At 41.0% G+C, this 25,353-nt stretch overlaps 1 protein-coding gene across 10 annotated transcripts in view; it reads left to right on the forward strand.

Annotated features, from left to right (window-relative positions):
• The window catches only part of EPB41L2 (erythrocyte membrane protein band 4.1 like 2), a 108,070-nt gene that overhangs the window by 38,550 nt on the left and 44,167 nt on the right, over positions 1–25,353 (forward strand). For all 10 annotated transcript variants that reach the window (XR_006414168.1, XM_044424639.1, XM_044424678.1 and 7 more), the window contains exons 4-6: positions 11,573–11,677; positions 18,562–18,604; positions 24,069–24,144. Coding sequence is in view for 9 of the 10 variants with exons in the window: in XM_044424639.1 (XP_044280574.1) it covers positions 11,573–11,677; positions 18,562–18,604; positions 24,069–24,144 (224 nt within the window). In the remaining variant the exon portion in view is untranslated. The remainder of the gene's footprint in view (positions 1–11,572; positions 11,678–18,561; positions 18,605–24,068; positions 24,145–25,353) is intronic.

The following is a 25,353-nucleotide window of genomic DNA, read 5'->3' on the forward strand; positions in this document are numbered from 1 at the left end:
TTCTGGAATTTATCTGGTGCCACATTTTTTCCGACTTCCTGCTCTTGCTCCACTTTAGGCTGGATTGACAAAAAATATTAATTAATCCAGACTTGAGTTGCTTTATGCATACATATAATGAGACATTAGATGTGCCACTATATGCTGTCACACACACTGGAATAAGCCATCCTGCTTTCTTTCTAAGGTGGCTATTTCACTGTTGTTCCATGCACGATTAATTGATAAATGCATTTGAGCCAAAAAGTATCTTACCTTTAATTAGGGGCTGCGCTTATATAAAGCGGCTACTATGAGCACATAATTTGCTCCATTGTATAGTGTGAATCAACACTGCTTGGAAAAAATTCCCATTCCTTTCTTATGAAAGTTAACTAGAGAGGTGGGTTGTGAATAACTGAGGGAGCTTTAAGGTAGTATAGAAATGAAATAAGTAAATAAAATAGTAGTGGAAACCCAAATTGTTTTGTTTTATATAATGGTCATAATTGCACAGCAGAGTGGAGTGGCGCTGTCCTCCACTGTTCCCCTGCACAGCTGCCCATCACTTTCTTGTGCTGTCATTTGGTGGCAGCAGGCGATGCCTGGTGGACAGTCTGGGAGATGGAGTACCAGGAGCAGCAGAGAGGAGGTGGACCCTCCACCACCAATGTCACCTCCCGCTGGTGGTCACTGCCTGTTTGGCGCCCACTCCGTTCTGTTCAGTGGTGGGGACTTCTGGCTGGTTGTTGGTTTATTGACAACTCTGTTGTGTCCAGTACAGTAGTTATAAGTTTTAAACTTTCTGTGATTTATTTATTATTTATTTATTTAAAACATTTTTATGCTGCCCCCATCGCAACGAAGCCTCGGGGCGGCTCACAACAGAAATAAATACATAACTACATAAATGCATAAATAATAACAATATAATAATAAAAAATTATTTAAAAACCCCCGGTGCATCTCAGCTAAAAATTTAAAATCCTATAAATACAAATAATTTAACAATTAAAATAAGTTTTAAATAGAAAGGTCTTAGCCTGGTGCCGAAAAACAAATAACGACGGCGCCAGGCGGACCTCTCTGGGGAGCGCATTCCATAGATGGGGCGCCACCGCAGAGAAAGCACTCCTCCGGATACTCACCCTCTTAATATCATTCACAGAAGGTTCCCAGAGAAGGGCATCTGTTGCTGATCTCAAGGGGCGGGAGGGCATATATGGATGCAAGTGTTCCTTTAGATATCCAGGTCCCATGCCATTTAGGGCTTTATAGGTCATAACCAACACCTTGAATTGGGCCTGGACTTCAATCGGGAGCCAGTGGAGCTGACGGAGAACTGGGGTTATATGAGAACAATGCCCAGTCCCCGTCAGCAACCTGGCAGCTCTATTCTGCACCAACTGAAGTATCTGGACCATCTTCAAGGGGACAAGGCCCAAGTCCCTCATCCCGAGGCCCGAGCCACCCACCGACACAACCTCTGTCTTGTCTGGATTGAGCTTCAGTTTATTGGCCCTCATCCAGCCCATTACCTCAGCCAGGTACCGGTTCACCACAGCCACTGCCTCACCTGGATTGGTGGGAAATGAGAGGTAGAGCTGGGTATCATCAGCGTACTGATGATTCTGCAGCCCACACCTCCTGATGACCTCTCCCAGCAGTTTCATGTAGATGACCTCTCCCAGCAGTTTCATGTAGACCTACAAAGCCCTAAACGGCTTGGGTCCTGGCTACCTGAACGAGCGCTTACGTCCGTATATGCCCGACCGCCCTTTGAGATCTGCGGGAGAGTCCCTTCTCCGGGAACCCTCCATGAAAGAAATTAGGAGAGTAAGTACCCGGAGGAGGGCTTTCTCTGCGGTGGCGCCCAACCTATGGAATTCACTCCCCAAAGAGGTCCGCCTGGCACCGTCGTTACTGATTTTTCGGCGCCAGGTAAAGACCTTTTTATTTAAACATCATTTCAATTGTTAAAACATATGATCTGGCCTGGGCAACTTCTTCCTTCTCTTTCTCCTCCTATATTTTTATTTTATACTGATAATTTTAATTTTGTATTTGTAAATCAATGTATTTTTTGTATTGTTATATTTAATGGTAATTTATTATGTACTATTGTATTTCAATGTATTTTATCATGTTGTAAGCCGCCCCGAGGTTTCGGCAAGGGGCGGCATAGAAATGTTATAATAATAAAAAAAAATGTTAAATAGCAAAGGGGACAAAATGGACCCCTGCAGAACTCCATGGCATAACTGCCATGGCGCAGAGCCATAGTCCCCCAGCACCACCTTCTGAAATCGGCCGTTGAGATAGGAGCAGAACCACCGCCACGCGGTGCCTCCAACTCCCAATCCCACTAGCTTGTTCAGAAGGATACCATGGTCGATGGTATCGGAAGCCTCTGAGAGGTCCATGAGAACTAACAGGGATGCACTCCCCCTGTCTCTCTCCCTGCACAGGTCATCATACAGGGCGACCAAGGCAGATTCAGTGCCATACCCGGGTCTGAAGCCAGACTGAAATGGGTCCAGATAATCAGTTTCATCCAAGAGTGCTTGGAGTTGTCCCTCCATCACCCGCTCTAGCACCTTGCCCAGGAACAGGATGTTGGCCACTGGTCTATAATTGACCACCTCTGGATCCAGGGATGCCTTTTTTAGGACTGGCCGGACTACTGCCTCCTTTAAAGGGACAGGTACCCGGCCGTCTCTTAAAGAGGCGTTGACCACCTCCAGGAGCCAGGTCCCAATCCCATCCTTGGCTTTCTTAAGTAGCCAAGATGGGCATGGGTCTAGTAAGCAAGTGGTAGGGCGTACTTGTCCAAGCACCTTGTCCACATCATCAGGCCACAACAACTGAAATTCATCCATTAATTGTGGACTCGATGGCGTCGATGGCCTCTCCCCAGTAGAATCTGATTCAATAGTAGAGTCAAGCTTGTGGCGAATCTGAGCGATTTTCTCCCTGAAATGCTTGGCAATGTCGTCACAGTGGCACCAGATCTTTCTTTGGGCCCGGATGTACCAGCCCCTGCACCACCCGAAAGAGCTCTGCCGGACGGCATTGTGAGGAGGCAATGGAAACGGAGAAGAATTTCTTCTTCGCCGCCCTCACCACCACAGCATAGGCCCGATAGTGGGCTCCTAAGTGTGTTCGGTCAGAATCACCCTGTGATCTCCTCCACCTATGCTCTAGACGTCTCCCAACCTGCTTCATTGCCCGTAATTCAGGTGTATACCAGGGAGATGAACGGGCTCTGCCAGGTGGGAGAGGATGCTTGGGAGCGATTGTGTCAATAGCCCTGGTCATCTCCTCATTCCACAGTTCAACCAGGGCATCGACAGGATCACCAGCCTTGTCAACTGGAAAATCCCCCAGAGCTTCCAGGAATCCATCAGGATCCATCTGCCTCCGGGAGCGGACCAATACAATCGTGTCCACACCCTTACAGAGGGAAAGGCCGCTCTTGAGCTCAAACCTTATGAGGAAGTGACTTTAGTGTGACTCTAGATACTGTTGGGGAGTATGGGGGTGCACCCATTAGTGTGGTTATAGATAGGGGGAAATAAGGTGTTGGGGAATTGACAGACCTACATATGGTCTAGATGTCTTACTGGCATTCCTTCTTCTGGTCTCTCCCCTAGCTGGACATTTCCTGGCAGTTGTACCAGCCTGACCTTGGGCCTTGTGCTACTGCTACTGAATGCTAGATTGGCTCATAATATCATGACTTGATGAGGGGGGTGACCTGGCTTGCATTACAGAGACTTGGGTGGGGGAGATGGATGGGCTTACTCTCTTCCAGTTGTGCCTGTCTGGGTACTTGATTCAGGACCAACATCAGCTTGAGGCCCGGGGACAGGGGGTTGCCATTTCCCCCTCTCTAGGCTTCTTGTTCATGTAAGTGTATGTCTTGAATGTTTGTTTCTTGTGTTGGGCAGAAGCCAGATTAAGGATTCTATTGGTGTACTGCCTACCAGCTGCCTAGCAGACTCATTGCCTAAGGTGAGAGAGGTGGTCTTGGATGTGATGTGGAGGATGTCCAGAATGATGGTTCTGGGGGATTTTAACTTCTAAGCTGAGGCTACCTTGTCTGAGCAGCACAAGACATCATGGCTGTCATGACAACAATGGGGTAGTGTCAACATGTAATTGGTCCAATGCTTGTAAAAAGGACACACCCTGGACCTAGTTTTCTCAATTGGGCAGAAGATTGGTGATCTGGTAGTAGTTGGCATCAGTTCCCTTGTCATGGTCAGATCACTTCCTTCTGAGGTTTAAGCTTTCGGCACCCTTTCTCCTTCTATGAGCCAAGGTAGGGGACCCATTAAGATGCTCTGGTCCCAGAGACTGATGGTTCCTGAAGGTTTCCAGAGGGCTCTGGGGATTTTCTGGCTGGTGTTGAAGCCTGGCCTGCTTTGTAGAATTAAGAGATGGCCTGGGCAGTTGACGTGATTGTACCCAAGTACCCTCTCCTCCTGAGCAGAGCCCATTTGACTCCTTGTTATACACCAGAGCTGAGGGTGATGTAGCAAGAGGGAAGATAGATAGAGCTTGAGTGGAGGAATACTCGGGAACATGGCCTAGAGCCCATTATGGAGCCTATTCAGTCGTGGTGAAGGTGGCAAAGAAACCAGCATGGCATCCTCACAGTGCTGTTCATTGGAACTTTTCCAAGTGGTTCGTGCCTTTTATACTCTGGCCCAAACAGAGAAATTATTGAACCCTTGGAGGCTACTGTAATGAATTTGCTTTACACTTTGAAGATAAAGTTAGTTGGATTCATCATGAGTTGGACATCTCATTTCCAGATCCATTGGCAGAGGCAGCCAGAGCACTGTCTGATCTAGTTTTGTTGGATGAATTCCAGCTTTTGCATCCTGTAGACATGGACAAGGTGCTTGGTCAAGTTTGACCTACCACCTGTTTGACCATTGCCCAACAAGCTTAATTGGAAGATCCAAGGAGGGGATTTGCAACTGAGTCTAGGAGACTGTAAATGCTTCCTTGAGAGAGGTGGTGCCAGCCCCTTTAAAGTAGACTGTAATTACACTACTCCTAAAAGAGTGGACCTCCTTGGGGAATCTGGACCTCCTTGGGGAACATGTTCCAGAGGCACTACTTAGACCAGTTGCTTTTCTGTGTGATCAAAAATGCATGGGCCAACACTTGATCTGTGTCTTTTCAACAAGTAACATAGACTTGTTCAAATGTTTTTTGTTTTGGGTTTTTTTTTTTTTTTTTTACTTGGAGGCTAAAAACCCGTTGTTCTTACTGGCAGGAGCCTTGGACTGGGTTGCATGACATGACAAGCCATTCGTTGCCACAGAGGGTTTTGTGTCTTGAAAACTGTCTGTGTCCTGCAAAATGGCTTGTTTTGGAGTAACATGCTTCCTTGACAACCCATGAAAGATTGTTCTCTTATCCAAACCCAGAAGACTGATACCATCATGGACTGTGAGAAGGTGCTGTGAATGAGCCACCTTGCTAGTCTTGGTGATATTGCCTGTGCTGCCACCAATGAAAGCCATTCCACCAATGCCCAGGCAACATTCTGGAACAACCATCACTGACTCATAACATTCAAAATGTAAGATACAGAAATATGTGTATTTTTTCCAATTTATTTCTCCAGTCTTTTCCAGTCGTTCAAGAGTGTGCTTATTGCTTTCTGGAAGGAGTCCTGTCTGGTTTAATGTCCAGATAAGTGTATACTGTCAAGATGCAATAGGGGTATCAAGTATATTTCATTGTAGTGGTATGATCCTCTGTTCTAGTATTGCGCTGATCGTTCTCAATGCCTTCTACCCTATTTGTACTTTTCTAAACTCTAGGTACTCCAAAAAAGGGAGGTCTGTATTTCATCACCTTTTTTCAAGCACTTTTGACAGCTGTCAAAAGAAACAAAGTTCTTTTAAAATCTTTTAAAACAGTACTTTTAAAACAACAGAACGGGGAAATAATAAGTAGATTGCTGTGTTGTGTAAATTCATCCTGGAATGCTATAAAAGAGAGTTAGGCCAAATGGCTGTTCTTTGCCAGGCTAATAGGGAAGTCCTTTTTTGTACCCATATGTGTTGTTTAACTTTAAAGTTCCTACCAGCTTCTTCCTTCACCAGCAATATCAACATTTCTATCAGTCTTGAAGAAGATAAGTGACCATGTTAACGACATTAATAACTTTAGTGTCAAATATACAGAGATACATTTCTTTTTTTAGTGTAATACAGGAAACAATATAAATGAGCAGAAAATTACTTCTTGAACTATACCTTGATACATTTCAAATTCTGCTAATTGAGTTAAGACTATTAAGTACATGTTTGAAATGATGTACTGTTCTGTTTTTTAAAGTTAGAGAAAAGTTGTACATCATTTTCAGGGTTTTAATCATTGTGTGAAAAATTAATCTAAATAATAGCAGATGATCTAAAACAAGTTAGAAATTACATTGGAACTGTTCTGTGCAGGGTGCTGTTCTAATTAAACTTTTATGACAAAAAGCATTTAAAAGATGACTGCATGACCATATTTTATGCATGTCTGAACACCTGAAGTGTATTAAATTTGACAGAAGTGTTTTAATGATTTTATACAATTTGCTTAGATGAAGTCAATGAGTGCAGTTTCTACCCTAAGAAGAATTAAATATGCAGACTACATAATCTATAGTTTACTAATGAATTCTTAATGTTAACATGTAGAAAAGCGTGTTTTGAAGTGGAAACAATATTTACTTAATCTTATTCAGTTGCAATGAAGTGCCAAGACGTGATCACAGCTTTTATGCATTATATTTATAGTTTTAAAAACATTCTAAATTCTTCTCAAAGTAGTATTAACCTTTAGTGTGAAATGATTTAAGCAATATGAATGCTTTCAGGAAATCATCTAATGATTACCTTTTTATGAAAACATTTTGAAAAATTGTATTAGTTTTGCCGCTCAGTCTGCACTCAAGACAAAAAGCCAAGGTCATGTTTTCCAATTTCCAAAATGCAGATGCAGAATTTCATTCTCAGTGGAAGACTGGCACATGGCAGGAAGGCTACTAGATCCCTTTCCATCCTGCAAATTTTCTGCTAGAATTTACTCCCTTGCATATTTCAACCTGGTTGCTGTATTAGATGGCCTAATCGATCAGGGTTGCTCTTATTTAAGTATTTGATTATAAACTATGATTTAAATTAAATAATGTTTTTTAAGGTGTGTATTGTATTGAGTTGCTTGAACAAATGTTATCAGTTGGTAAATAAAAGCACCCTCTGTACAGTATAGCACAGTGGTCAAGGTGTTCATATGCACTGGAGAATTGCTTAGAAATAAGGGAGATTTCTGAACAGAAGGGCACTAATCAGTTATTTTCTTAAGTGCTAAAGCCACATAAAGTCCTATGTATACTTTTAAAAAAATAAATCTGAACCTACTTCTGAATAGGATTAGCTGTAAGCATCAGAAAAATCATGAGAAGTGTTGATAGTAACTTGGCAAAATAATACTTCTCAGTGAAAAATAAAGTAAGCATCCAAGTAACTTGAATTAGTAGAGTGCTAAATACTAATAATTTGACAGCTGGTGTTGTAGTACAGTTCAGGTGGTAGAAGGCATACATAGAGGAACAGGATTTCTCCATATGGACTCCATTGATGAACCTAATAATTAATGATCTGCTATGAAATTTTGTTCTATGAGGACATGTTAGTTTTTGAGTCCTATAGAAATTCACAATAACAGATAAAATATGATATGAAATTTTATAATGCCTAACCTAAGAAGTCAGGTATTTTCCCCATCATAAGTCTGTTTTTAATGAGTCTCATTCAACTTAAATCTGTTTGATAGATTCATATGATTTATTTAAAAGAGATTAGAAGTATAGACTTATTTGTATTAAGTCAAATTCAGTTTAAAGTAGGTTATTCTAAAACTTGCTATAGTTGAAATGTACTTTAAAAATCTGTCTGAAATGGTTAGTTCAGTAGTGGGTGGAAGGTCCAGTAAAATCTTTCTGGTTTTTGTTTTTTTTGCATAAATTAAGGGGTTTGGGGAGACTTATTGGTGTACCTGAATATAATTAATGGAACCAATTTATCTGATTCTACTATATCTGTATGTACTAACTATATGTTATTTCTTGTCTTTGAGCTGATGAAACATAATGTTGAAAGATCTGGCTAGATTGTAAATGCTGAGATATAAATTGAGCAGTTCATTCCTGTATGAATGTGCTTTGATTCCTTTTGGAAGAAATAAACAATGCATTTATTGTGCTTGGTTGTTACATTGCATACCTTTTTTCCCCTTGTCCTTTGTATTTGTACAGTGTAGCTCACAACTACTGTGTAGTACATAGCTCACAGAGCATAGCAGCCTTGTTCAGTTGTGAGCGTTCTATCTCTGGCTGCTAGGCACAATAACTTTAGTGTCACAAGAGCCTACACATAGGCAGTTGATGGGTTTTCTTAGGAATTGCAGTGGCGTCTATTGAAATCTGCAGGATAAGCAATTGCAGAAATGCCTTTCAGTTGCCAGGTCTCAAAAATGTCATGTTATGGCTGCTTTGCTAAATGCCATAAATAGCAGAATAAGGGTGTAGAATTTGCTTGAAAGTGTAATGCAGCACTCTTCTTCTCTTGAATTGTACTAGAGTGAGATAGAGACGTAGGGCGTGCATGAAAGTGCAGGATAGTATGCCATTTGTCTGAAATTGTGCCAATATCCCAATTTTTTAAAAGGCTAAAGTTAAAAAGCTATTCTTTATATGCTAAAGCAAATCATTCTGAAAGCCTGTGTTTTATATTATTTATTATTTATTTGTTTAAAGTTTTTATATGCCATTCCCTTGCTACATAGCCTCAGGACAGCTCACAGAAATAAATAAATAAAACAATTACAGTTAAAACCTGGAAACACACTGGCTGCACAATTAAAATCTATAAATATTAATCATTATTAAAATACTGTTTGAATAAAAAGGTCTTATATGTCCTTTGCTGTCACCTAGTCTGGGAAATACAGTGCCTAAATGCTGTTAATTTACTTTCAAAAAATGTTGTTGCTCAAATGGTAGCTGCTTGCTTACTATATAGTGTTGCCACAAAATTTTTCAGGTGCTTACATGTTTAAAGCAGCTTGTTCGTGAATTGCAATATTTGTTGATTCTGGAAATAGTGAAAATGATTAATTTGATAATTTTAACAAATCAGATATTGCTGCTAGATTGTTCCTATCAAGCTTAACTGTTACCTTCAAAACATTTTTAGTATGAAGCTGTTTTATTTTGATAGTTTGTTGGTAGCTGTTGGTCTTTCTTTATATTAGTTGCTTCCATATTTTTCAATGAATTGAAAGTATTCTTCAGCACATTCAGTCAGCAACGGAAAACAGTTAATTTGGTTAGGTGCTTCTATGCATTTTAATTAGTCTGGTTAACAAACTTTAATTTTTAGGGCAGCCCTTAGGGCAAAGTTCAGTTTTGTCACTCATCACTATGATAAATATTGAGAGAGAGAGAGAGAGAGAGAGAGAGAGAGAGAGAGAGAGAGAGAAATTTGAAGGTTAATGAAGAAATCTTTATTGCTTTTTTCTAATCATTAGGACCCCTTCAGGTGACTCAGCACTTGTAGAATCAGCACCATAAAGTCTGGCAGTGTCAGCATGAATGAGAGTTGGAGATACCTGCTGACCTTTTGCAGCTCATCTGTCTGTGCTCCTGAGATTGATGGCATTTGTGGCTTCCTTAAATATAAAACCTCAAACTGGAATAATTTGTCAATTAGATAAGAGACTTCAAACTCTAAGACGGATATATTGTTTTTTAAGAATTCTGTATGAATTGGGAATAATGGCCACTAGAGCCAGTATAGATTTCCTCTTATCTTCAGAGTCCTCCTGTCTGCAATCCGGTTGGCATTCTTTTCTCTCCGTCTGTGCTCTGGAAGATGTCTCAGTGCCTCCATTCATCACTTTCTGCTCTGTTATTTGTGCCTTTTTATGCTCACTATTTCTGTAAGCATTAAACATTTCTCACTATAAGAAATGTTTCTTATACAAGCCAGTACTAGCTCCCTGTTTAACTCTTTCCACAGTAGTATAGAATACAGGCATTTGAAATAAATTACATTGTGTGAAGATTTACATTTCTATGTACTTTGGTTTCCCAATCCATCGAGTAGTGGCCTGGTGGTTCTTCTGTTGTTGTTGTTGTTTGAAGGCAAGCATCTGTGTCAGGTTTTTATTTTGGAAGCAAAGTAATTGCAAACATGATGGTTTTTCACTTGTGGTGTTTCACCACTATAATTAGTGGCCCTTAGATTCAGTCACAATCATAAAATTTCATGGTGACGATGGCTAACTGTGGTGTGTGTGTGTGTTTAAAGAACTCCTAAGGTTGAATATTTGAATGCATATTTGCCCTCTTCGTATATCATGTTTTGGTGTGGCTTGCATGAGCTGGAACAAGCTCAAGTAAACCTCAAATATCGTTCCCCCACTTCCTGTATTATCAGAATGATTTCAGCAGCATTTGCTTTCAAACAACTAACTTTAAACTTTGGTTACAAAGCTACTTTTTTAAACCAATCGGAGTTTTTAATGAACCATGATGCATGTTTTTACAGATTAAGTGAAAGCAAAATGCTGCCAGAGTTGCTGTTGTGGTTGTACTGAAAGAAGACAGTGTGCAAGCTTGAGGCTTGTTTGGGCCTCCTTTAGTTTGTGCATGTCACATAGCCAACCTAGTGCCCTCCTGGTGTTTTAACATTGTGTTTGAGTACTAATTGATGTTTAGAACTTCAGCTAAGAAAGCACATTCTGTGGATTGGTGGAAAGCTAGCCAAAAACTTCTACTATTTAATAAATGTTTAAAATTATATGTTGAAGAACACTTTGAGCCATAGTGTTCATTTTGTATTTAAGGAAAGAATTTTGTGTTGTCAGGATTTATGTTTCATGGTTAGAAAATGAAAGTCAGCAACATAGCTAATACAAAATGATATGTCATCTACTCTTGAGCATTTTGCCCAGTAATTTTTTACTTAGTATTGTGCTAATTAAGCAACACAACTGATGCCTACTCAATTTCAGGGCGAATTTCTTGAGTTGTAAGTGTTGGACAGGCCAACATGCAAAAACATTTTATTTAAGCAGGCTTTTGGCATAGAAGTTGGTCTCTTGCTGAAGCTTTGTTTGTTTGTTTGTTTTTGGGGGGATGGAAGCTGTTTTGATCTGGTTTGCACATAAGGATAACCCATCTGTTTAAAAAACCCATAAGGTTGCAGGGACAAATGTGCCCCCCTTTCCCCCTTTTATTCAGCAAACCAGGCTAAGCTTCTATGTAGCTTTTGTAGCAAAAGTTACAAACCCAGGCCACTAAGTTGTTTAACCCCTAAATAATGCAGCAGTCAGGGTTTACATGTCATGCTGCAGATTCTATGAATATTTTAATAGAATATATGGAAGAACAAACACTGAGCAATTTTCTTTGTCTTAGCATCTTTAATTCACAGATCTCTGTAAGAAAATTATATAATTTGTATTGCTTTAAATAATAGTTTTAATAATCTTTCCTGTTTTTTTATTCTAGAAAAAAGCTAAAGGTCATGTCCTATTTGACAAGGTGTGTGAACAGCTTAACTTACTGGAAAAGGACTATTTTGGTTTGCTGTATCAAGATCCCTCAGACCAGAAAGTAAGTGCTACTTTTAATTTTGATATCTTTAAAATAAGGTTTGATAGCAACAAAAAGAGATTTAATAGAAACAAATGCCAGGCCCCCCACCCAATAAAAAGAACCCAAACACATTGATACAAGATGGGGGAATATGTGGCTGAGGAGAACTGAAAAAGACCTTGGAGTTATTGTGGACAACAGGCTAAATATGAGGCAGCAATATGAGGCAGCTGCAAAAAGGGCAAATGCTGTTTTGGGGTGCCTTAATAAAAGTATTACTTGCAAATCACAAGAAAACATAGTTTCTCTTTTCTACTCTTCACTGTGGCCAGTTCTGGGCACCAAGATTTAAGAAAGATGCAGAAAAACAAGAAAGGGTGTAGAGGAAGGCAACCAAAGGTGATCCAGGGTTTGGAAACTGCCCTATGAGGAGAGACTGAGAGAACTGGGCATGTTCAGCCTTGAGAAGAAAAGGCTAAAGAGGGACATGATATCCCTCTGTAAGTACTTCAGAGGCTGTCATAGAGAGGAAGGTCAAGATACCTTCTGGCTGATACTAGAGTGTATGACACAGAATAATCAGCTAAAGTTGCAACAACAGATTCTGGCTAGATATCAGGAAAAGTTTCTTCACTGTCAGAGCAATACAACAGTGGAACCAGCTGCCTGGAGAGGTCGTGGACTCTCCCACTCTAGAGACATTTGAAAAGAAACTGGATCTGACTGGGATGGTGTAAATTGGTGTCCTGCAGTAGCAAGAGGTTGGACCCAATTGCCTTCTTGGCCCCTTCCAATTCTGCTATTCTGTGATAGCTTTTGTAATCCAGTGGGAATTGTACTTGTTTCTTATATTAAATCTTGCATTCATTTTTTGTCCTAGTTTAGAGCTCCAATCTCCTGTACAAAGAGCTTTTGTACTGCAGTTTGGCCCAGTTGGTAATGCACATTTAATGAGTGTCATATTTTGATGTACGCAAGAGTTGAAGTGCCAGTAACATCTACTGCCTAGCTATATTAAGTGGCAAGCGTAAGGTTTATACACCCCCTCTTCATCTTCTACTTTTATCTTCCCAAGTGGAAGGAGAAGCTTCTATTTTGAGTTTAAGGCAAACCATAACCTTTCCTATTTGTGTTTAATGGAAGGAAGAAGAGAATGATGAAACATTCACACCTAAGGTTTGTTGCTGCCCTTTGCTGATCTGCCAAACCATGGTTTATATGATTGTCTCAATGTGGCTAGTGCCTCACTTCCAGGGGAGCTGAAATAAAGGCAAAGGACTCTTTTGCCCAAGTTCCCATAATACAAAAAGCAACAGAAACTTTGGCAAAGTATTCCCTTATGCATCTCAGCTGTTTTTTTTTCCTTTTGTTTCTGTCTTGGCTCATGAACAGGAATGAACAGCTGAAAGAGAAAATGCTGAATGAAAAGCAGCTTGCGTTCTAGTTTTCATCTGTCATTTTAATCACATTTTAATAGTTGAAGTGGAAACTACATCTTCAGAACTGGAAAGACAGCTTAACCTAATCATCATGTGTTGCTCACACTTAGCCCTTAACTTTCTGAAGCAGGTTGTCCTATGTTGAGATTGGGTTCTAGAGTTTAGTCAAAGGACCTTGAGTGAATGAGTAAAATAGGGAAAGAGTGTCCTAAATTGGGAGCAGATAAGACAAGGATCAAATGCTGATGGGTGTAGGGGGTATATGCACACACATTGTATAGAGGATATGAGGTCTTACTTGCATAAGGCACTAAAAATAAAGAACAGCACGTGATCATGCCAGGCATGGAATGTAGGAACAAATCAAGAAAAACTCTACCAATCAGGTCTGTAGGCACGAGATGTCTCCTACGTACTTTTCAATATGCCCTTTGTATATTTTGTACTGCCAGAGATGTTACGATAGGGATTAACTGAGGAGTGTGTATGTGTGAGAGAGGGAGGAGCACAAGCACAGTAGAACTGCACTGCTTCAGTGCTGTAGTTTGTCAACAACTAGGTTTTGAGGTAAGAGTTCCAATTAAAACTTGAATACAGACACCACACAAGCCATTGTTAGACTTTCTTACCCACAATTTGTCATCATGTCTCAGTTGAGGCAACATGATTGTTAAGAATCCCACGTCGTTCACTTGGAAATTTGGGAAATAGTTTGTTAATACGGATATGGTAAGCCTCTTTGTGTACATACAGTCAGTGCCTGCATGTACATGGGTGACAGCATCCAGGCCAGTGTATTTAGGTGCCTGGCAGATCCAATTATTCCTTGCTATGAAATTATACCTAAGAGACACTCACTACTGCTTTAAATGGCTATTATTTTCTCAATGCTTATTGAAAACTTGAGAGCTGTTAACATCCTGAAAACCTTAGGATTTGTATCAGGAAGTTATATTTATACAAAAGGATGCCTTTCAGTAGTGACACTTGTGGATAAATTGTATAGCAAGCTGTCTTTTACCATGATTTTCAAAAAGTAATTATTTTAAACTTTTGTGTGAATTTCAAATCTTCTGAATGCACTTCAATTTTAGGAAACAAAACTTTGAAATTATATCTTGTTACACTTCTGATTCCAGTCTGATTATCTTTATTTTTGGGCCACGCACTAAAGAACACACAATACTGTCTAAAAGAATGCCTTGTAACTTCACAGATTTTTATGGACTAAGTTTGTCAGTATTATCTCCTCTCTTTCTTTAAAAAGCTTAAGATGGAATTATATTTTCTCATCTTGGCACCCACACACTCTGATTCATTTTTTCCTGCTGCGTCCATTGCCTCCTCAGATTAAAATGCCACAAAACTCTGACCTACAGCCCAGTAAGTGCTAAATGCTGAATGATGTATGTTTTCTCATTATTGTACACTCATCACAGCCGCCCATTTATGAGCCAGCTGTTGTGCTAGGTTGCAGCTGCAGGGTGTAGAAACTGAATGCCATGCTCTCTCTTCTCAGCAGAGAGTTACAGCTGTTCCCTAATGCAACACCAGGATGCTATGAGAAGGAGAGCTAATTGACCTTTCCATGTAAAGAATCTGGGTAGTAGATTTTAGCTAAAATGCCCTTACATTTTTAAGAAGAATAAAACCAAATATACTTACAAAATTTACAGGTAGCACAAAGTTATTTGTTGAAAAATGTACATGTTTAAAATGTCATTAATTTTCAACTGAATATGTATTTTTCATTCTATACTTCATTCTGAGTTGTTGCATGCAGTTCTTTTCTAGATCCTTACAGTGTAGCACCCAAATATTTGTGCACAGAGTACCCAACACATTCTGAGTACATGTTTGTTATAACTTTGTAATGTCCTCACTTAAAGGCAGCTGATTGAGTAATACAAGTTTTGACTGTAAACAGAATGATCATTCACGTGTATTTGAATCTTTGGAAGAGTGTTGCAAATGGGTGTCACGCACACACCCTGGTGAGATTCACAGGTGCGCATGAGAAGTGGCCTGTTTTGCTGGACTGATAGCTCAGACTCTGAGGATGATGTGGAGTTGGCTGAACCAGAGGAGTCTCAGAGCTGAACTTCTCATGACGGAATTGTAACAGGGAGGCCTGCACCTGCAGACTCAGTCTCTCAGTACCAGTCTGAGCCTGCTCTGGATGAAAGTAGCTCAAGCACACCCATGGGGCCCAATCTCCCTGCCTGTGGGATTGAAGCAGAAGAAAGACGGGAGGGAGGAGATTTGGAAATGGGTAGTCTCTTGGATGCTGAATGCCAGCCTCCTGAAGATGTGGACCTGAGGGCTTGTCTTCACAGCCGTTGGCTGACCCAGTTAGGGGCTCAGTGCAGAACAGAGGCAGACCCAGTTCCATAGCGCCTCTCCTTCCAGAGACAGGCCCCGAAGGGTTCGTAAGCAAATCTTTGGGTAAAGGGTGGGAGAGATTTTTTTTCTGTATGCGCAGAGGCTTGTGAATGGTCAGAATCTTCTATGTAGAATAAAGATGTTTACAAGAATTACTGTAGAGTCCCTCCTTGAATGGGAGGGAATGCCTAGCCATTCCCTCCCATGACATGGGACAAAGGGTGTGTTCTTATTGTAATTTGAATTTCAGTATTAAGTAGGATATCTATTATCCAACAGCAGTATTTTTAACATAAAACTGTCACCTGTAGATACTAGCCAGTTTGATGTGTTACATGCTTTCAGTGACCTGTCATTAACCCCAGCTGTATGAATTCTACTCTACATGTAGAGAGGAGGTGGCATCTCTCACAGGTTACGGTCTTCTCAGAAGGATTTATCCAGTTCTGAGGAAAGGAGGTGGAGAAGTATGGGGAGGCAAGTGTACCAAGTGAAGTTTCTCAGGCAGTGTGTGAGAACCACCTTGCTTGGAAAGAGAGGAAGACTTTTCAGGGTTGGATTGGGAAGGGGACACAGAGAGACCTCCTTTGATCCTTTCAGGAGACGATACTTGAAATGAGCAGACCAATTCAATGTTGTGTATTCATTCAAGCAGCCTGCAAGCAGCAGGAGCCATCCTGAGCATGGGGTCTGAAATGTTATTGAAAGGGAGGGAAGGAAGGGGAGTTTTAGTTTCGATTCAGCTGTTTACATGAGCAGATGCTTCCCCTATATCTCAGAGAGGATGCTACTCTGATTTATGCTGTTCTGTAACCAATTAAGGTTTAATAAAATAACTGTACTTCTAAGGTTTGTTTAATTCTGTTGAGAGGAAAAGAGGGAAATGACCTCATAATACCACACAATTGTTTCACAACAAGTTGCAGTACTGTCCAATATAAATATGTTAATATGCTTATAGGTGTAGTCAAGTAAGATGCATAGACTGAGGGAGGATAGATTATGCTTTGAGGGATTCTCTGATTCACAATAAATAGTACCTTAAATCTGAATGCTTAAAATTCCTAAAATTGTTTAGATATTGACTTTATTAAAATAAAAAATTGTCCTCAGTCATTTTTATCTTAAATAATTTTAAATAGCATGAAAGGCATTCAGAATTGCTGAACATAAATTATTACAACTAAGGCCTCTGCCACCGATCTCAGGGGGTGGGAGGGCATATATGGACGCAAGTGCTCCTTTAGATAACCAGGTCTCAAGCCGTTGAGGGCTTTATAGGTGATAACCTTGAATTGGGCCCAGACTTCAATGGGAAGCCAGTGAAGCTGACGGAGGACTGGGGTTATAGGAGAACAACGCCCAGTCCCCGTCAGCAACCTGGCAGCTCTGTTTTGCACCAATTGAAGTATCCGGACCATCTTCAAGGGCAGCCCCACGTAGAGTGTGTTACAGAAATCTAATCGGGAAGTTACCAATGCATGTGTCACTGTCGCCAGGCAATCATTCTCCAGGTAGGGACGCGTCTGATGGATCAGCCAAAGCTGAAGGAAAGTGCTCCTTGCCACCGCTGTCACCTGAGCTTCTAACAACAGCTCTGTTGGGCATAACTAGAGGAAGAAAGCTACCAATAACACACCAAATTGTTTGTTTGTTTGTTTGTTTGTTTGTTTATTTATATCCCACCTTCTTCCTTTCAAGGAACTCGGGGGGGGGGGGCTTACATAATCCTCTTCCTTAATGTTATCCTTATAACAACCCTGTGAGGTAGGTTAGACTGGGAGTCTGTGTCCAGTGAGCTTTGTGGCTGAGTGTGGGCTAGAACCTGGATCTCTCAGATCCTGGTCCAGCTTTCTAACAGCTATACTACTCTGACTGTCTATGGTGCAACCAAACGTGCAGTACTGTGTACCATTCTGGTCACAGCACCTCAAAAAGAATTGTAGAATTGGAAGAGGTGCAGAAAAGGACAACTAAAATGATGGAGGGGCTGGAAAAAGATTCTATGAGCAAAGGTTACACAGTCTGAACATGGGAGACAGGATAGAGGTATAAAAAGTATGCATGGTGTTGAGTAAGTGGCCAGAGAACACTCAAACCCAGAGCTATGCCATGAAGCTGAAGGCATGGGGGAATCATGGTGTAGCAATGGATGCCAACTTACTCAGCTTTCCAAGGGTGTGCTTTATGTATGCCAGTTGCTGAGCAGCATGAGCAGGGGGGTTTATTTCAGTCATGCCCTGTCTCTGGGCTACTTGCAGGCAGCTGGTTGACTACTACATGAACAATTAAATAAGTACTACCTGATTTAGCATGGCTTTTGGGTTTTTATGTCCCTCTTCAAGTACCCTGTCACCATTTTCACTTCTTTTACTCCAAACCAATATTCCAGGTCATGTTTTGGTCACCAATATATGTCTAGATTCTCAGCTTGTGGGGAGAGCAGGAAAGAATAAAGTGCACTACCTGCATCACTTCCAGTTTCACTTTACTGTGAAAAAGCATTACATAATCTCTGGTATCATGACTTAGCTGCACAGTGTGGTTATTGTCAAAAACTACACATTTTGTAAACAAAACTGCAGTTGAAGGATGCCTAATTTGTTTTCTGATTAAATTCTATTCTTATTAGCTTTGCTTATAGTTTACCATTGTACAGCAAAGAGGGAACTTCTTTTTTGTGCGGAATGGGATAAAAGTGTCCGGTGTATCCATTGATTTGTAGATGAATAGATAAGAGATTGATATTGCTGAAACAGAGTGATTTGCCTTATTTTAAAGGAACTGAGTGAAAATTGTATGTTGGTTTTCTACGGATAATTCTTTGAAAGCATTGGATGAACACTATCCATTTTTCATAGAGTATTTAAAAAAAATAGGATATCTTTATAGTGAATGGAAAAATGTAAGCAAAAGAAAGAGAGGGAATGAATAGTCTGATGTAGCCTGATTTTATGATCTCAGGGTCATTACAGGCTGATCATGGAAAAAACAAGAAATAACTGTAGATGCACTATAAAAAGCATGTTGAATGTACTGCACTTTTCTCTCCTACTCAACACTCCATCTTTCTTTTTCTAGAATTGGCTTGATCCCACAAAGGAAATCAAGAGGCAAATTCGCAGTAAGTACTTCTGTCTCTAAGTATGGCTTTTAATTAATCGAGATTACACTAGATTATAGAAGAAAGCTGGTCATGCTTACTTCTGAGGAGTACATTTCTGTTGACTCATAAGGCTAGTTGCTTGTTCAGAAACTTATTTTAACATGTTATCTGCGGTAGATTATAAACTTTTGATGTAATACATTCACTGTTAATATATAGAAGAGATTATGTTTTTATTTTTATTTATTTAAAGCTTTTATATAGTGTCCTTCCTTCAAATATCCAAGTCCTAGGCTGTTCAGGGCTTTATAAGTCATCACCAGCACCTTAAATTGGACCTGAATTTCAATTAGAAGCCAGTGCAGATGCTCAAGGACCTGCATTATATGTGCATATCTGCTGGTTCCTGTTAACATCCTGGCTGCTGTATTCTGAGTCAAATGAAGTATCCAGACCATCTTCAAGGGCAGCCCCACATAGAGTGCGTTACAATAGTCCAATTGGGAGGTTACCAGGGTGTGGGATACAGGATGTGGGATACCATCTCTAGGCTCTGCTCATCCCAGAAAGCGGGTGGTTGGTGGATCAGCCAAAGCTGAAGGAAAGTTCTCCTCAGCACAACAGTCACCTGGGGCTCCACGGACGACTATGGGTAGAGGAATACTCCCAAATTATGTACTGTGTCCCTCGGGGGGCGGGGGTGCAACCCTATCCAGAACAGGGCTAAAATCACTTACCCAGAAAGTTGAACCGTGTACCAACAGGACCTCAGTCTTGTCTGGACTCAGTTTATTGACCCTCAGCTGGCCCATCACTCCAATCAGACTGGAGTTAAGGACAGTCTGGTTAAGGACTGGTTAAGGACAGTCACTGCCTCACCTGGATTAGATAGAAAAGAGAGGTAGAGCTGGGTGTCATCAGCATACTGGTGACAGCCTAAACCCCTGGATGACCTCTCCCAGCGGTTTCATGTAGATGTTGAATAGCATGAGGGATAAAAGAGAGCCCTGCATAACTCCATGACATAACTGCCATGATGCAGAGCCATAATCCCCCAGCACCACCTTCTGGAATCAGCCAGCCAAATAGGAGTGGAACCACTGCAAAGCAGTGCCTCCAATCCCCAACTTGGTCAGCTTATCCAGAAGGATACTATGGTTGATGGTATTGAAAACTGCTGAGAGTTGCAAGAGAACCAGCAGGGACACTCTCCTCCTGTCCCTCTCCCTGCACAGGTCATTATACAGGATGACCAAGGCAGTTTGAGTCCCATAACTAGGCCTGAAACCAGACTGAAATGGGTCTAGAATCTAGACTCTAGATGGTCAGTTTTCTCCAAGAGCACTTGGAGTTGTCCAGCCACTATCCACTTGAGCACCTTGCCCAAGAATGGGATGTTGGCCACCAGTCTATAGTTGGAGGCAATCTCTGAGTCCAGGTTTGCCTTCTTCAGATTGGATCTGATCATTGCCCTCTTCAGGGGTGGGGGGACCGGACTTTCCCTCAGAAAGTTTTTGAGAACCTCCTGGACCCAGGTAGACATCCCGATCTTGGTTCTGATGAGCAGCCATGAAGGGCAAGGGTCAAGTAAACAGGTGGTGGGAGCACCTTGTCCATATCCTCAGGCTACAGTAATTGAAATCTATCTAAGAAAGATGGACCAGACAGCATTGTGCAAGTACATGATTACTGAATGAGTAGATGCCCCGCACCAGCATTACTGGAGTCAGCAAAAGTGATCACTCCCATCATTGCCCAGTTCACACACAGCACCAGCCAGTAGAACAGCTTGCTGAGTTCTGGGTTGCTGCAACATGTGAGCAAGGCTGTGCTAGCAAAGCAAGTTCTGTTAACCATGTGAACCCATGTTTCATTGTTGGGCTGTAACTCTGATATGTTTAAACCATGTGTTGTCATTGTGAGATAAATGCAAGGGTTTGACAACATTGTGCCCTCAAAAGTTATGAACAGTACTTTCCATAATACCTGACTTTGACCATGCTGCCTGGGTTTTATACACACAAGGTTGCCTGCCCCCTTTTTAAGTGGAAGGTGAAAACAATGCTACTAATTGTTTCTTACTAGGTAATTGTGAGAAGCATCACCATCATTTTCTGTTGTAATGGCTCTATGCAGGAGCCTCTTAGAGGAAGCTGGGTTCATTATTTCATACTGGTTCAGTATGTGCTAAGTCTTCTATAATGTTTTGATAAAAAATAGATTCCATGAACAATTTTTGATTGCGTTTTTTAGTAGGGAAATTGCATTGCCAGCAGAAAATCAGGCTGCTTTAGTGTGTTGGTAGCAGAGGCATGTTAGGGAGCAGCCTAATAGGGCTGTAGTCCTGAACCTTTCATTTGGAATCTGTTATCTCTGGAAGGCCATCTACTCTGCCACCCTGGTAAACATGAACACTTATTGAAATAAAGGTATGGGGCCCTAATGATCTCTGTTCCATTTGATCTCTCTGGATTAGCTAGCTTTTTTGTCTAGATGTGCTTCACCACTTGCGGTCCCTGAACCACCTTCATCACCTGCAGTCCCTGAATCTTCCTGCATGAGGCTCCCCCCCCCGAAATGAAATGCTCTCTTCTCTCCTGTCCAGGCATTCATTTTCACAAATAGGGATGTTTCTAGAAGATAGGGTCCCTTAAAGACACACAATCTTTCACACTTAAAATTTACATAGACAATTTTGTACATTTATTTGTCTTATGAGCCTGCCTCTTTCATATATTAGTGCCTAACTCTGCCCTGGTTTGTGTCTCATGTACCACAATTACTAGAATAAAGTGTTGGCTAATAGAAACGAAATAGTGAAATACTGCAGAGTTTGGCATTCATTTGGCACACTATCAAGAACTTTAAAAGGTCAGACAGGCAGCCTATACATACACAGATTGATGAAAAGAATGAAGAGTACATGTAAAGGTTGCTCTTCAGCCCACAATGTCAGATTCACAATCACAACCTAATTTAAAGTTATTTTTGTAGTCTTGCAAAAATCTAGCTGATTTTTTTGACTCTAGCGTGTTTTGAGATAGATCGGCAAATGGTTCAATGATTAAGGTTGATACTCTAAACTCTTATATAGTTTTATTAACTAATTCGAATGTAACCAAAAAGTAAAAAGCAATTCTCATTTTAAAATGTTAGAAAATAAGCACACCAATTTCATGTAATTGTATGTAAAGGTCTGTTTGTAGACTAAAATTATCTTGGTGTGAAAAACCAACGGATCCAGCCCCTTCACCATTTTATTTGACCCAAAGCCAAAATGTCTGAGGAGATGCATATTTTTTCCATCAGAGACATTATTGTCTTGGGGTCGGGCAGGTATCATTTTTCACCTCCCTGATGCTGCTAATACCATTGGGGGTTGTTAGTAGGCTCCAACAACTGCATTTAACATTAGTGACAACTGTTAGAAACCACAAATTATCCTAGAAGCCAGTGTGTTGTTCCAGGATGCTGTATATAGCCAGCTCAAGGCAGCTATTCTCTGTTTAGGAAGTGGACTAGTTAAAGACTATTTAGCATTCCATTTAGTATTCTTGGCTAAGAAATGACTTCTAAGACTGCAGTCTTGAACACCAATTACTCATAGTATATTGTTATCTTAGAAACATAGAAACAGAGCAAGTCAGAAGGGGTCTCCCCGGCCATCTAGTTTGACGCCTGGCTCCAACCGGCTCCGCTCACAACATGCCCACCATGTGCGTGTCCAGCCTATCATTGACCACCCTCACCGATGGGGCCTCAGTGACCTCCCGTGGAAGCCCATTCCATACCCTCGGGGTCCTTACTGTCAGGAAGTGCTTCCTGCATCCAAATGGAACCTTGATTCCCTGAGCTTTGCTCCATTGGCACGCGTCCTGCCTTCCTCTTCATGGGAGAACAGGTCTCTACCCATCTCCGTGTGACATCCCCTCACATACCTGTATGTCGCCAACATATCCCCTCTGAGTCTCCTCTTCTCCAGGCTGAAGAGACCCAGTTCCCTCAGTCTCACCTCATATGGCATCCCCTGCAAACCGGCCACCAACCTTGTGGCCCTACGCTGCACTGACTCTAACCTGGGTATATCCTTACTGTAATGAGGGGCCCAAAACTGAGCACAGTACTCCAGTTGCGGGCGCACCAGAGTCGTATAGAGTGGTAGTAATACCTCTCTTGATCTAGAAGCCACACTTCTGGCTATGCAACCAAGGGTGGCGTTTGCCCTCTTGACCACCACATCACACTGCTGACTCATGTTTAGCCTGCAGTCAACCAGCACCCCAAGGTCCCTTTCACAGCCACTTGCCCCCTAACCTGTACTTATGACACCTATTCCTATGTCCCAAGTGCAAGACCTTGCACTTATCCACATTGAACGCCATTCTGTTGTCTCCTGCCCACTTTCATAGTCTGTCCAGATCCTTTTGGATCTGGAGTACCTGCTCCTCAGTTGTGGCCACTGCTCCTGTTTTAGTATGGTCTGTGAATTTGATCAGCAGACTGTTCACCCCTTCTTCCATGTCATTTATAAAAAGATTAAACAGAATTGGCCCCAGGACAGAGCCCTGGGGGACCCCGCTTGTCACTGGCCACCATCCCGATGATTCCCCACTAACTGACCTCTGCTTTGGTCAGTCAGCCATGCCCTAATCCATCGGACAGTGCTTTGGTGTATCCCAAAACTCCTCAGTTTCTCAACCAGGATATCATGGGGCACTTTGTCAAAGGCCTTGCTGAAATCCAGGTAAACCACATCCACTGCATCCCCTCCATCTAGCCATCTAGAAGCCTTGTCGAGAATTCCACAAGGGATTCCACATCTTAAACTGTCTTAATGTCAGTTACCATTCTACAAACGGCTAACAATCCAGTTCTAAAGTTTATCATCTCCGTGGCCATCACACAACTGCTTGATGGTATACCATAACCAGCTATCAGAGAGCCATATTACTATATTTTTTTGTATTTTTGTATTTATTGGTAATTTATTATGTTTTGTTGTATTTCAATGTATCTTATTGTGTTGTAAGCCTCCCCGAGGCTTCGGCAAGGGGCGGCATAGAAATGTTATAATCATCATCATCATCATCATATAATGAAGGTATTGAGGAGGAAACTATTTATGATACTGACGTTGGAATCTTTGCAGTTTCTACATCAGTTTTTCTAACTTCATTGGTATGCTTGTTGTGATACTCATGTCATATGTATTTTCTAGCCTAGAAACATAGGTGTACTATCAAAGTAGCCTTTAAAGTGATTTTCATTAACAAATTTCAGGTAATGCTGACAGAATAACTTTAAAAAACAGTCTTACAGCCGGATTGCAACATAATGAAAAAAAACTCAATATAGTAAAGTATTTAGCTTGAGTCATAGTCCAGTTTTCATGTTTACATTTTTCACAAGTGCATATTGTAGACATTTTTTCATTCTCTTGCCCCTGTTCCACTGTTTTTCCCTTGAAATTTACTAATTCTAGGTTTGCCTTGGCAATTCACCTTTAACGTGAAGTTTTATCCACCTGATCCTTCACAGTTAACTGAAGACATCACCAGGTACGTTATTAAGCTTTACTACATAACTTTGGTTTATATGTTCTTTATATGATCATGGAAGAATATGTGGAATTCTATGTATAACAGAACCTAGGAGAAAAAGGCTATGGTACAAAACAGTACACATGGTTTGTTACCTATTTGCCTGTACTATCTGGAGACATGTGTTAGCTCCTAGTACCATCTTTTTGGTATTGATTCCAAAGGGTTTGCCAAAAGGTTTGGACAATATGAAAGTTAAAATAGTAGCAGCAAGTGCAAATGCATATCACAGAAGATTTTTTTCCAAAAGATTTCAGCAGTGGGGAGCTCATGTAACTTAATGAATTTTATTTTTGAGGGAGGATTGTAGGAATTCTGAATCCATAGCAAAGATTTGAGCTAGTTAGGTCATGGGAAGGGTAAGCGAGGGGAATGACATTTTCCTTGTTTAAATAACACTTCAGTACAGTTATTTTGATTAGGTCTGTTCTGTCCTCAGCAGATACAAATATGTTATGTATAACTGGAAGCCTTTGAGCTGGAACTAGTATAATATCCACTCCCAGTTCGAGGAAATGCTCCTATTAACTTCTCATTTTGAATGAGCTTTTTGCATTCTTGCAACTACAATCTGTCAACAGCACCCTTCCCAAGCAGTATATTATCCTTGCTTCCCAGTTTGCCAGAATTTAGCAAGATTAGATTTCTAATACTACTAGCTCTGCTTCTTTTTTCCCTTTTCCTTTTCTTCTCCTTCTCCTTTTCCTTTTCCTTTTCCTTTTCCTTTTCCTTTTCCTTTTCCTTTTCCTTCTCTCTCTCTCTCTCTCTCTCTCTCTCTCTCTCTCTCTCTCTCTCTCTAATTGTAGTTGAATTAGTAATGAAGACTTTAGGAGAAACCTTTCAAGGTAAAATATGCAGGTTGTAGATTCTTATGTACAAAATTCATACACACTGTGATGTTATTATGCACAGAATTCATACACGCTTTTCTTTGCTGTTTCCCAGATGTATTGCTTATATAATTAGCCACTTAAAATACAAAAGTTCTTCATTGTGGTCTCTGTGTATCTTACATGTGGGCTTTGCTGCACAGTGCAAGGCCTAGATCAGAGAAAAACTTCCCCACAAAGCCTCATGAAGTGGGCAGGAGCCTCCTGCCTCTTCTGGGTCTCAGAATAAGGTTGAGGGGGAGGCATCCACTTCCTCAGTTTCTTTCTGACTGCATTA

This window comes from Varanus komodoensis, unplaced genomic scaffold (genome assembly GCF_004798865.1).
Source record: "Varanus komodoensis strain SLA01 unplaced genomic scaffold, ASM479886v1 scaffold1, whole genome shotgun sequence".
Classification (NCBI taxonomy): domain Eukaryota; kingdom Metazoa; phylum Chordata; class Lepidosauria; order Squamata; family Varanidae; genus Varanus; species Varanus komodoensis.